Raw genomic sequence first — 13,290 nt, 5'->3', positions numbered from 1 at the left:
GTGTTTTCAAGAGATAGAAGATGTTTTAAATGTTTTCAACATTTATATTACAGATGATGTTTTCTTTTTTAAGAGTTAGATTCCGTATTTTAGCAGAGCATGAGACGTTAGTAACGACTCTGAGTAACTAGAAATTTAAGGTCATTACACCTAAAATTTTGGAGACTTAACCAAATAGGAAGTTGGAAACATAATCATACGAGATGAAATTCTATAACGACCTATTTTTCAAGAGATTCAAGCCGACATTCACTAACTGACATGAAATTTTGAAAATATAAGTAATTTAAAATTTCTAAAAGCATGCACACATTCCATAAACATCAATTCAAATAGGTCATTTAATTAAATTAAACAAAGGTATGAAAGACTCAAGCCACGGGACATTCAAAATATATGATGTTTCAATAAAATATAAGCAGATGAATAAATCAAAACCACGTCTGGATAAGAGTAATTTTGAGAATATGAAACCAACGAGGTACTATTTTTCTCTTTCTTTTCTTAAAATATTAAATATTAAAATTTTGATTTATATTATTTGAATTAAATTAGAGTTTCCGCTTAAAAAAAAAAATTGATTTAATAAAATTTTTATAATTTGTATTAATACTAATTTTATCAATTTCAACATTTAAATGCATACCGACTAAATTCTAAAATTTTCATTTTAAACGTCATCGTTTAATTGTCTATTCTCGGACTTTAAAATATAAACGCGTTAACACTTGTGGAAAATTAGGCCAATTTCCATTTAATTTATAAGATAAATGGTCCTTCCCTAACCAATAAATAAAAATATTGCCAATTTTAAATACAATGTATTTCCAATAAAATTCCTTTCACTTTCCTTGAAATTTTGCAAAAGTAGAGTGGGGTTTGTTTATCCTAAATTTAATGGACCAAATATAGCTTATATAAATCCACAAAACTCAAAATGTTCTTGTTTTTTTTTTTTTTTTTTTTTTAAATTAAATTTCAAAAAATTTATTTTAAATTTTCATTTTTTATATCATTATCCATATATTCATTTACTATACATGGGTGAAAGTGTAATTATTTTTGAAAGTGTAATTATTTTTGTTAATAATAAATTATTTTAAATTTTGTAAGTTAAATAATTGTGGGTTTAAAAACTAATTTCCTGATCCCATAATGTCAATTATTCCTAAAATTCCTCTCATTTATTGAACTAAAAAAGGAGTTATAAATTAAAGGGGAGGAGTATCCTAAGAATAATTCTTAGGTCATGCAAAGAAAATGTGATTTATTCAATGAATGTAATAAAGTTGAATTAATGTTGGGAGCATATAATTAAATGCGATTTTAGTAATGGTGTGTGTCACACAAAATTTAATTGGAATTTAGCATAAAGATGGAAAGAAGAATAAGAGAAGCATAAAATTTAGGTTGTGTACTTCCAAAAAAACCCTCACATTGAATGCTCCTCTCCCTATCTATTACCTACATTTTTAGCTCTAAATTAAGCTATATCATCAATAAATTGTTGAGTAACATAGATAATCATTATTGATTTTTAATTATAATATAACAAATCGTATATTTATTATATACGTAAATATGATAATAATGGCTACCATCCTTCACTTAACTTATACATCAATAATAATAATAATAATTACGAGATAATCACTTATATTTAAATATTTTTTATTAAGTTAAATTAATAAAAATATTCTAAGTTTGCACTTTTATCCTAAAATACTTTTAAAATTTTTAAAAGTTTTAATATAATATCCTTAGAGTACTCTTATCTTAATTTTGAATGGGAACGGTTACTATTTTGTTTAAAAAATATGCTTTAATTTTAAAAAAATTTATTAATACCCTTCAATTTAAAAAAAAGAAAAATCAAAAATATATTTACTGTTACTAATATGTTTAAAAATTACCAATAAAAAATTTATTTTTGTCAATATATGGATAGAAACATTTTATCGACACCTTATAGATGATCTACAAACGCTTTAATGTTACTTTCAAAAGTTTATAGGTATTTTCAAAACGTAGTAGTAATGATAAATGTATTTTTTATTTTTATTTTTTTAATTTAAGAGTATTAATAAAACATTTGTAAACTTTTGAAAATTAAGAGGTATATTTGAAACAAAATATTAACTAAATGTATTTATTTTTTTTTTTTTTTCTTTAGGTTTAAGAGTATCATTAAAACTTTTGAAATTTTGATTTTTTTAGACAAATTAAGATGTTTTTTTAATTAATTTATCATTTTCTATTATTACAATTAATTTTCTTATAAATTTATATTTTTTATTTACAAAAATACATTTTTATAATCTAAATTTTGGAGTTCTATCTATAAAAACTCTAAACCAGTGATTGTATGAATATTGTAATTTATATATAAATGGTATCAATTTTCAGAATAAAAAATAAAAAAACTAACCATTTACTTACACAATCTACTAGATTTCGTGCAAACTTATAATTATTTTAATTAAAATTCTAAGAATTAATTTAACTATTCGATTCAATTGTAAGTCTATATGTTACATGTGAGAGAATTTATGAATTGACCAATTTTCAAATTAAAAATCTAAATTGATTTCTACTCTTAGAATTATAAATTTGTACACGTCTAAACCATACCAATTTAAGGAAGCAAAGGTCCAGCCCATCAGGAACCCATCCCCATGATGATACTACGAATATCCAATGGGCCTCATTCATCGGCCCATCTTAAGCCCAAATGTAATAAGAGTTGGCCTCAAAAAGTAGTTTATTCTAATTTACCTCGATATTAAAAAAATGCAAAGATATATATTTGAACATAGTCAGAAAATTAAACAAATATATTTATGGGTAATAAAAATAAAAAATGTGCGATATCTTTAATTTAATGGCTGGTTGGCACGTGGCATGGCAAGTATAAGTAGTAGTTTGCAGATATGTCCTTTGAAATGTAATGATTTACCCTGGTGTCCTTGTGTGGTGTGGCCATGGAGAAAGAAAGATAAGAGAGAGAGAGAGAGAGAAGAAAAGGGTATGAATTATGATGGAGTTGTGGTTCTGGAAGTGAACAGAGTTCAGTTTTGAATATGAACTGCTCCCTTGGCCTCCACATCCCCAAGGCCCTGCCTTCTCTCTCCTCTTCCAAAACCATCTCTCCTTTTCTCTCCGCCCCCTTTAAGCTCCTCAAATTGCCCTCCAAGCCAACCTCCATTAATGTCCTCTCCCTTTCTCTCTCTTCTTCTCTCTCTCTCTCTCTCTCTCTCTCTTGTTTCTCTCTCTTAACATATATTTTCTTTCTGGGTTTAGTTTCAGGTGGTGGCAAGCATCAGAGAAGACCCCATTGCCTTTCTTCGCCAAAAGAAAACCAGTTTGTCTCTTCAATTTGCTGCCCTTTTAGCCACTGTAAGCAAGTTTCAAATGTTACCCTTTTGCTTTTTCTCATTCTGAATTTTTAAATTGGATTAAAAATGAAATCGGAGCAGGTGGCGGAGCCGGCAAATGCTGTAACAGGGGACAACAACCATGAGGTTCCACTGACATGGATTTTGACACAATTAGGCATTGTTGGATTCTTTTACTTCCTTGTCTTTCCAGTATGAATTTCCCCAAATCATTTGGTTTCTTTTTTCTCCTCAGTTTCTTATGAAATTTGGTTGCATAAGATTTGGTTTTCTGGGTGAAATTTGCAGCCAATCATCATGAACTGGTTGAGGATAAGATGGTATAGAAGAAATTTGTTGGAAATGTATGTCCAATTCATGTGCGTCTTCCTTTGCTTCCCTGGGTACGTCCATTTATAACTACACCCCTTTCTTTTTTATTCCCATATCTTTCTTCTCTAAGTTGTGAGTGAACAAACTGTGCAGCATTCTATTGTGGGCGCCATTTCTGAACTTCAGAAAGTTCCCACGAGATCCATCGATGAAGTATCCATGGTCGACGCCCCAAGAGCCGTCTCAGATCAAAAATGGATACTTGAAGTACCCATTTGCCAAGCCTGAAGATTACGACTGGTAACTGTTTGTAAAAATGCCTCTTCCAACTTCCAAATTCAAACTCAACCTCCCTTCCCACGACCAACTGCTGCCTTTTTATTCAGCTCATTATACTCTGTATTTTTGTATAATCGATGCTTCTAATGGAAATATATGGTCCTGTTGAATATTGTTGTTTGTTTGATGGGTCACTTAGAGTGCACATTTGGTTCATTTTCTAGGCTTAGGATTAAACTGATATAAGGGAAGAATCCATAGCAAGATGTTCTGTATCATCTTATAATTGCCAGGTATAATGACACTGTGAGACACAGATGCCATTAGATGACTGAGCTAATTTGAGTCCAAGAAAATATTTCAGGGATCCAGAATCTTTAATCTTGAAATTAGTTGCATATTAGTTTTCTACTTGAGCTCCATATTCGCGCCGGTAATTGTGATACCACCAACATAGACAAGGAGGCGGTAATTATGATACGACCAACATAGACAAGGAGGCAACAAACTCTGATCCACAACCTCTGACAAATAGAGAACAAAGGCAAGTGTTATGAGAGCGTGTGAAAGCTCAAGCTCTCCGCTAGCAGATATTGTTCTGCTTTCCTTTTAAGGATGTTGAGCTTCAAAGGGGGTGGACACGGGACAGTATGCCAATGAGAACGTTGGACCCTGAAGGGAGGTGGATTGAAATCAAGTAAGGCATACATAAACCGATATGGATGTGAGTGTCAAAGATAGGCTTGATAAGGCCTGGGTAGGGCTCCGAGTCTTGACCTCAAAAGTCGGAGTAATGAGTTTGGACGTGCAACTCTAGAGTTAAGTTCGTTTATATGAAACATGAATGCTTATAAAATTTGGTGTTAGATTGGACGCTTGTCGGACACTCCACGAGACCTAATGACTGTTGGCAAAAATCATGTCTATTTCTGCCCGACCGAATATGTCTCCGAATGTACTATAGGGGGAGACATGGTGTCAGCTCTCCATCACTTCTGTGTCCTATGGCTTAAGCGAGCTATCATGTGGCACATACATGTGTCATAGTGCGGGCAAATGTTGCAAGACAGTCTTGGGCATCTTTCTTTTAAATGAGTTTTTCAAAAGAGTGTCGGATAACTCAGGTGTACCGACATTGTACCCCAGCCCATGTGTCGAAGGTTGGTATATGCACTCGCTATCTTGTACGGAATCCGTAAATGACTCAACATGAACACAGGAGGGTTTATACCTTAATAAAACTTGGATGAATGGATGTTTGAAATGCCTCGATTATATGATCAACACATGGGTCAGTTTTAGATAGACATGTTCAAGGAAGCTAGGTTGACAGATGACATCCATGGACTTAGGATGACATCAAGATATGTGGGCCAAGTTGTTGGAAACTAGATGGCAAGATGATGACAAAATGAGATGCAATGTTGCTTAAGAGAGACTTTGGCCTAAAGTAGTGGCAAGGTCGAGCTAGATGACCTAAACTATTGTAGAGGCAAGGTCGGTTAGAATTGCAGATGATTGAACATTCACACACGGGTAGCGTGTGTGACTATAGGTTTTCTTAATTAATTGATTTATAAAAATAGATTAAATATTTAGTGATTTAGTCTAATACAAACTCTATAGGATACCATCATTTACTTATCGATAGTGGTACGAATATAAGACACTCAACTTTATTCATATACTAAATTTTTTAAATGAGTATTTGATATCATTTTCATGTATATCAATCAGATACGGTATAAAATTACACTAATAACTTTAGATTTTACCTGGATAATGTTAGAATGTAAATAAGATTATAAAAAAAAATATAAATGATTATTAATTATGAGGTTTATAGCATAAATCCTAACATGTCTCCATTGTGTTATGCCTCTAGGGCCTTGGCAATTTCTCTGGGTGGACTTGTCCTTCTCGATCCTCGTCTCAACCTTTGGGCCTATCCTTGGATTTGGGCCTACCTTTGCTTGGGCCCGACTGAAAATTCCAACTTCAACATCGATAATGTATCAACCACATGAAATCAAAGCCACATAAAAGCCCAAATGAAAAATTGATGGTTGAAAATAGCAATTTTAACATCGGTTCACATTTAAAAATTAATTCGATAAGGTTGAAAGTTTAGTTTTTTTTTTAACATAAATAAATATTGTTTTAAAGAAACTGAACTTTTCTGGAGAAGAAATTAAATAATACAAGATGAGCACTAAAAACATAGTACAACCACAATTAAAAAAAACTTGAAAACTAACGTTCAAATTAATAAAAAAAAGATATTTTTAAACTTCTCGAGTTTCAATAAGACTCTTAAAACTTTTTGCATAAAAAAATATTATTAAATACCTTTACCATTAATTTTGAATCGAGATGTTTGGTTTAAAAAATACCTTTAAAATTTAAAAGGGTTTTAAAAATACCTTTAAATTTTCAAAAATTTCCTTATTCTTTTTCAATACTTCAAAATACTTTTTAAATGTTTTTTAAATATTAAAAAATATATATTTAAGGTTAGTATCATATTTCAAAAATAATCATGAACTTTTCAAAAGTAACACTAAAAGGTTTAAAAATTCCGTAAAATGTTGGTATATGGTTTTCATCCACATATATTGACTGTAATAATTTTTTTTAAGATTCTTTTTATAAAGACAAAAGGTATTAATGTTAGTTTTTGAAATTGAAATATTAGTTATTTTTTTAAATATAATACTAAAAATAAGGATATTTTGAATTTTTTTAAAAGTTGGAAAGATATTAATGAAAATTATTAAAGTTTAAGAATATATTTGAAACACTATTAAAAGTTTAAGAGTATATTTTAAAATAACTAACGATTTCCATATGAAACTAACGATAAAAATATTTTATATATATATTTTTTAAATTTAGAGATATTATTAAAACTTTTAAAAGTTAAAGAATATTTTTGAGATATGGTAAGAATAAGCTCAAGTCACGACCAAAACCAAATACAATATTTTTAGAAATCCCTAAACAATAAAAAGTTTAAATAATTTAGCCAAAAAAAAAAAAAAAAAATAGTAAGAAACAAACATATTAACCAAACAAAAAAATTTATATGAAAATTGAACGTTAATTGGTAAATACATGAGAGGCCTTAAACTATTAATACCCAAAAGAATAAATGCATTTGGCCACTAAATACTTGCAAGCTTTCTTCCACAATCATATTTGGCCACTTTATTTTATTTTACGTCCCCACCCCCCAACCACTTTGTTTTATTTCAAAATAGCCCCTTTATTTTCTTTTATTTCTTTTTTTTTTATTATTATTATTTTGTTGGACTGTGCCTATTTCCCATTTTGGACTTGTTTTGTAGTTGAAGCAAAATAAACCGTCAAAGCAAACTTTGCTTTACATCACATTGTTCCCCTTCATATAAAGCTTCTACAATTATATATCAAGAAAGAGTTTCTCAAAACATTATACTTTTCATTACAAACCCAACAAACACGAAATTATCGACAAATATGAGATCGGAAGGAAACAAGAAGATTCAACAGTTTTAGACAAAGCACTCAACTTTTATATACTTACAAACATAAAGATGTAGTGTACAGAAACTCTTTCAAATAGTAAGGGAAAAGAGAATAAAAAAAGAAAAGAAAGAACAAACAAACCCCATTTGATGAAATGATGCAAATGATGGAGGGAGGGAAAAAAGAAGGGTTATTTACCCAATTTCTTCCCCTTTCCCAGCAAAAAAAATAAAAGAAGAAAAGATTGTGCTTAAATCTAGAACTGTCTAAATGATACTCTAAGCTATATGTTGCTGGCACTGGAGTGTTTGCCTGTGGTGTCTCCAGCTTTGCAAGCCAGCCTCTTTCCTCGCAAAAACATGAAACAAATCATACACTGACTCACTGACTGACTACCTACACCTTCATTCACCTTCCCTCATAAGGTGATGATCATCATGAACACAACCCACAAAAAATTTGGGCCAACTTTGAAGGGGGGAGGGGGGAGGGGGGAGGGGGGACTTTTGTTTTCTTATCAGGAGGCTCCACCATATGGAGCCTTTCTGATTCTGTTGACGACGGTGACGGTGACGATGACGATGACACGGCGGGGTTGACGGGTTTTGGGTTTCTGTATCATTGATTGTTGCATCAGTTCAAATTCCAAACGACCAAGTTTTCAGTTTGTTTTCCATAGAGAATAACGATGCATCTTCAGAGTTTAAAATGAAATAAACAAAGGACGATGCAGAAGGCTTTTACCTGTTTTGGATTTTGTTTGGGGGATGTGATCACGATCATGCTACGACACCGTCTCCCATATTTTTCAACTGGATATCGACGCTCCTTAGATCTCGGAGATGCTGTAAGATTTCTTGGAGAAGCTCTAAGCCTTTGTCTCCTTTTCTTAGGGAGCCAATGCAATGCTTTAGAAACTCCCTATCTGCTTCAAGTGCTTGTAATCTCTCATACACATGATCCACTTCTTCCTCAACAGCAACCCTCCTGAACTCCGTGTCGAATTTGTTGTCTAAGGACTTCTGCATCGAAACAGAGTCGAACCCTTGTTCTTCTCCGATGGTTACATCTTCAACGTCTGTATCGACTGCATCGTCGAAAAGAGGAAGAAGTCTTTTGGCTTTCGTGCTCATCGTTCTCTTCCCTGGATGATGGTTTCCATTCATTTCCTTGACATGATGACCGTTTTCGAATCCATTTGTTTCAGAAACAGAATCCGAGTTCTTATGGTAGCCATTGCCATTATGTTCACTGTAATGCTCAATGTCATCAAATTGTTGTTCTTCATCACTCAATGTGAAGAGCTTCTCTTCCAACATCTTCAGCTCCTCTAGAATGGACAGTCTTTCTTCCTCAAAGTTTGCTAATGTTTCTTCCAAATAAAGAACTGCCTCAGCTGGGGTGTTTTGATTGTTTGTTTCTTGGTTACAAAACAAATCTTCATCTTTCTTTGCCTCGGTGTTCAAATCGATCGATAGCCCATCGCTATCATCGGCATTGCTACAAGAAACCGAGGAATTTCTACTTTGGATGCTCCCTTCTTTCCTGCTCCTTAACAATGCCATTTTCTCTTTGGCTTCATAATCTTGAAGCTTTTTTCGGTAAACTTCGATTCCTTTCTCGAGCTCTTGCTTTTCCTTTTCTCTCTTCACCACGAGCTCGTTCAAAAGCTGTAAAGCTTCCTGGTCATATTCAGATTGTTCTTCCATCATTCTTTGGTACTGTAAAGCTTCCATTTGCATGCTTGCTTTCTCCTCTTGAAGCCTATTTATCATTGCCATTGTCTGGTTGGCTGCTATGGCAGAAGCACTTCTCTCTTCTTCTAGCTCTGAATATAAGGCATTCAAAACCTTTCGTTCGGTTCTCAACGCCGACTTCAATTTCTCAATCGTCAATACTCCATCCCCGCTTTCAGTCTCGCTAATCACGCTCCCATCCAACGACTCTTCGGCTCCAGATTCTTTTCTGTCTAGTAACAGCAGCTTCTTGTGTAGCTGGTGGAGACTATCCATTGAAGTTGGTGTATCAGGAACTTTATCTTCTTCCTCATTCTCATTGAACTCAGACCTCGACGGTTTGTGATCGTCTGACGGTTGAGAACTCGTTTCCACGGACAATATCTTGAACTCTACCTCTTCCTTAGTGTCCTCAGCTTCCTCGGCTTCCTCGGCTTCCTCGGATTTCTCAGCTTTGTTATAATCTAAATGTGGAATGCAGCAAAACACGAATGATCAGGTTAAGCTAAACTCCTTATATGGATGTGGGAAAGCAAAGGAAAGAATGGTAGCTACCTTGCATATTGTCATCAACTACCAATGTTGAAGTTGGGGAAGGATCTTCTTGAACATTGGGATGTGAAGGAATGTCGTTTTGAGTTTGAATCTCATCGATCGGTTCGTGATCGGGAATATCCGTCCCGATTGAAATCTCTACTTCATGTTCATCATTCCACTCGTGAATATCTAATTTATTGAAAGAGATCAAACAAGAACAAAAATAAGCACAAAATTTCTCAGGTATTTTCACATTTGATCTTCAAAAGAACATAACATCATATACTGAAATGTAGTGTCTAGTCTAGAATAGTACCTTGATGAAGATCTGAATCTAGCACCAATTCTGCAAGGTCTTCTTCGTGAGCATCATCAATGGCTGGAGCTTGAATTGCTTCACCAATGGAAGCTTCAGCTTCTTCTATTTCTTGCTCTTGTTCTTCTATTTCTTGCTCTTGTTCTTCTATTTCTTGCTCTTGTTCTTGTTCTTGTTCTTCTACTTCCATTGATGGATCTTCATCTGAACCCAACCCAGAGGCCCTTGTGCTACCCTCCTCCACCTCCATGGCTTCCACCTCTGCAACTTTCTGCTTGCTCTCATGGAGAGAAACAGAGAGAAACTCTGCCAATCTCTCTCCTGAAATAACTTCCCAATCTTCTGTCACATCTTGTCCCTGCTTCTCAAAGTTGGAACCAAAATCCAGAACAGCATCTTCATTCCCACAATCCTCTTGTTCTTGTTCTTGTTCTTGATCTTGTTCTGGTTCTGGTTCTGGTTCTTGTTCTTGTTCCTCATCTTTCACTGAGCTTAGGATATTGCTTTCGTTGTTGTTGTGATCGGAGGCTGAAAAATCGATCAAATCAACTGGAATCAACCGCCGATCATTGCCCCGGTCAATGTAAAACTCAAGATGATGAGGGGCAGTCTCAGCCGATTCATTCTCTCTCACACAACCGAGTTGAACAGTTTTGTGATTAAGAGAGCTCAGATCTTCAGCCAGTTCAAGAAAATCTCCGTCCTTTTCACCACCCATTTTAGCTTTATCCTCCTCCTCCTTCTCCTCCTCATGAACCGCCGAAACTTTACAGCAACAACCACAAACAGAGCAACCGGAGTTCTTCTCAGCCTCTTCCCCACCGGAAACAATGGAGATTTCCCTATTTCCGATGATATCTTCCGTGGGGGAAGCATGGATTTCATCAGATTGAACATCAATGTCCGCTTCAGAAATCAAATTCCCCTTGTGGGCATAATCCAAATCCCCCCAATTGGGCTTAATCAAAATACAAGGGGAAAACAATCGATTCTTCAAGCTCTCCCCACAGCAAGAACAGCACCTAAAATCCTCCTTCTCATCACCAAAAAAGGCAAAGTTCTTAGGAATCTGATAGAACTCGTTGGGATTAGAAGAGGAGAAGCAATCCTCGCACAAATCTCGAACCTCAGTAAGTTTGCGATGATTCGAACAGTAACCCAGATTAGAAATCTCCATAGCATGAGGTTCACAAAGAAGATCTCTGTAAGAAAACTTCTTCCCAGGCTCGAACACATGGTCGACTCTAGAACACCACAAACAGGGGCGCTTCAAACCAAACAACTCAGCAAATTTAATAATCAGGTAAGAAAAAAGAGCTTGAAGAAGAAGAAGAAAGATGAGAACCCATTCAAGAAGGGCGTAGACTAAAATAAGGGTGATCTTGTTGGAGTTTCTGTGTAAGAGGGTGGCGAATCTGTTGGCAGCCATGGATGATGGTGGAGTTTTGTGTTTGTTGTTTGGTGGGTATGTACAGAGGAGCCAAAAATGGAGGATTTGGGCAAAAAATAGATGTTTATTGCAGAAAAATGGTGGAAAACGGAGAGGAGAGAGAGACAAGCAGAAGAAGATGAAGAGGGGAAGGAAGAAGTAAGGGAAGTTGTTTTTTATTTAGACTAAACAAAAAGTAGAATGACAGCCAAATATGAGTTCAGACCTCACTGTGTTCCCAATTTTCAACAAGCTCAAAAAATGGAATTTTTTATTTAATTAATAATATTAATTATATAAAAAGAGGTTGCCAAGATGAACTAATTCATATTTAAAATTTATTTGACTTATTTTATTAATTATTTAGTAGATATGATCGAAGGCACACCACTTTATAATATTAATTACAAATTAATGAAAATGACCAAAATTATTATTTTTTCATTCTAAACTTCATTAAATTTTTTATTTATAATAAATCTAAATAAAAGAGGAGCCAAGTATTTGGTCACTAAAGATGCCTTTGGATTTAAAAAATTATAAAATTTAATTTCAACATTATTATTAATATTATTTTATTATTTTCTCCAAAAGTAAATGTGTGTGAGGTTAATGATAACGGCTCCACAGCCTCTTCTTTCTAATCTTTTTTTTTTTTTAATTTTAATAATTAATATTAACAAAAAAATAAAAACTTTGGGCACAATGGGTGGCCCACAAACCATACCCATGAGTTGGTGGGCCATTGTCAAGGTAACGTGTGGGCCCACGTCAAGGATGCCCGACGCTCACTTCATTATACCGATTTCTTTTCTTTTTTTTTTTTCATATTTAAAATTAAATAAATTAATAGCTTTTTTTTTCTCCCTAATTTATAGTTTTATATGGTACGAAAATATTCCCTATTGTAGGATTTATTACTAAAAAATTTTTGTGTAAAATTATGATTAATATATTTGGTAGATTTAAGTGAAATTCAATCAAGGAATTGAATTTTGATTATTAGGTTTTGAAACGTTATGCATGTATAAAAATAATGTATTCAAGATTTTGTAAAAAAATGAAAAAAAAAAGAATAAAATGTTAAATTATGTTTTTCTTCTATATATAAAAAAAGAAAAAAGGAATATATATATATATAATTAAATTAGGTGGTGCCAAAAGAAAAAAGAAATAAAAAAAAAGGGGGGGTGGTTTGTAAACAATAGAACCGACCAATCTTTGCAGCCTTCTGCTAAACCGGTTAAAAAGGTACGGAGTAGGTTCAAGGCTGCGCCACCCCTTACCACACATTCTTCCCCTCTTCCCTCTCTTTTTTTTCCCTTTTTTTTTTTTATTGTTTTATATATATATATATAATTTGACTTAAAATTTTCAATTTTAATTAAATTATAAAAAAAAAAAATCGATTTTACTTTTATTGTTTTACAAATTAAAGCATATTAGCGAGAGGGGAACGAATGTCAACGAGAACGTTGGGACCTGAAACGGGTGAATTAAGAAATTGGAACGAATCATTTTTTATAAAGATATAGAAATCTCTCCTAGTGACACGTTTTAAAATAGTCTGAAGAAGTACGAAAAAGAAAATCTAAAAAGTACAATATCAATAACAAGTAAACTAAGAATGTTTATTATTAATGATTTGAAAAGAAGAGCCTAACCACTCAAATTTTTTATAATATTTAGGATTTTTTTTTTTTTAATTAGAAACATTCTTCCATTTAGTCATCCTTCTACAATTTATCATATAGAATTAACCTTTCAACTTGTACAAAA

General features: G+C 33.2%; 2 protein-coding genes across 3 annotated transcripts; one reads left to right on the top strand and one right to left on the bottom strand.

Annotated features, from left to right (window-relative positions):
- The first annotated feature begins 2,960 nt into the window (after positions 1-2,960).
- Positions 2,961-4,158, top strand: NDHL (inorganic carbon transport protein-like protein). Of its 2 annotated transcripts, none has more exons than XM_023671314.2 (5): positions 2,961-3,209; positions 3,307-3,396; positions 3,477-3,587; positions 3,684-3,778; positions 3,861-4,158. In XM_023671314.2, the coding sequence occupies exons 1-5, from the start codon at positions 3,081-3,083 to the stop codon at positions 4,009-4,011; spliced, it is 576 nt and encodes a 191-aa protein (XP_023527082.2). In that variant the 5' UTR covers positions 2,961-3,080; the 3' UTR covers positions 4,012-4,158. The 2 variants fall into 2 exon arrangements, with proteins under 2 accessions (XP_023527082.2, XP_023527074.2); XM_023671306.2 differs by having other exon boundaries at positions 2,963-3,209; positions 3,301-3,396.
- A 3,359-nt stretch (positions 4,159-7,517) lies between these two features.
- On the bottom strand, positions 7,518-11,707 carry LOC111791743 (myosin-binding protein 2). Its single transcript, XM_023673216.2, has 3 exons — positions 10,083-11,707; positions 9,785-9,955; positions 7,518-9,693 (listed from the first exon to the last, which is right to left on the bottom strand). Exons 1-3 carry the CDS (start codon positions 11,509-11,511, stop codon positions 8,273-8,275), a joined length of 3,021 nt encoding a protein of 1,006 aa, XP_023528984.2. The 5' UTR covers positions 11,512-11,707; the 3' UTR covers positions 7,518-8,272.
- Between the last annotated feature and the right edge of the window lie 1,583 nt (positions 11,708-13,290).

The sequence above is a fragment of the Cucurbita pepo genome, chromosome 1 (assembly GCF_057944985.1).
Source record: "Cucurbita pepo subsp. pepo isolate OVF chromosome 1, ASM5794498v1, whole genome shotgun sequence".
In the NCBI taxonomy this organism is placed as follows: Eukaryota; Viridiplantae; Streptophyta; class Magnoliopsida; order Cucurbitales; family Cucurbitaceae; genus Cucurbita; species Cucurbita pepo.
The sequence above is the reverse complement of the archived record's forward strand: the minus strand, read 5'-3'. Positions and strand labels throughout refer to the sequence as shown.

Coding starts and splice junctions, on each gene's coding strand:
- LOC111791743 (XM_023673216.2), bottom strand. CDS start 11,511: ATGGCTGCCAACAGATTCGCCACCCTCTTACACAGAAACTCCAACAAG. Junction 9,956..10,082: donor AGATTCAGATCTTCATCAAG/GTACTATTCTAG, acceptor TCAATAAATTAG/ATATTCACGAGTGGAATGAT. Junction 9,694..9,784: donor AGTTGATGACAATATGCAAG/GTAGCTACCATT, acceptor TTCCACATTTAG/ATTATAACAAAGCTGAGAAA.
- NDHL (XM_023671306.2), top strand. CDS start 3,081: ATGAACTGCTCCCTTGGCCTCCACATCCCCAAGGCCCTGCCTTCTCTC. Junction 3,210..3,300: donor CCAAGCCAACCTCCATTAAT/GTCCTCTCCCTT, acceptor TTCTGGGTTTAG/TTTCAGGTGGTGGCAAGCAT. Junction 3,779..3,860: donor GTCTTCCTTTGCTTCCCTGG/GTACGTCCATTT, acceptor CAAACTGTGCAG/CATTCTATTGTGGGCGCCAT.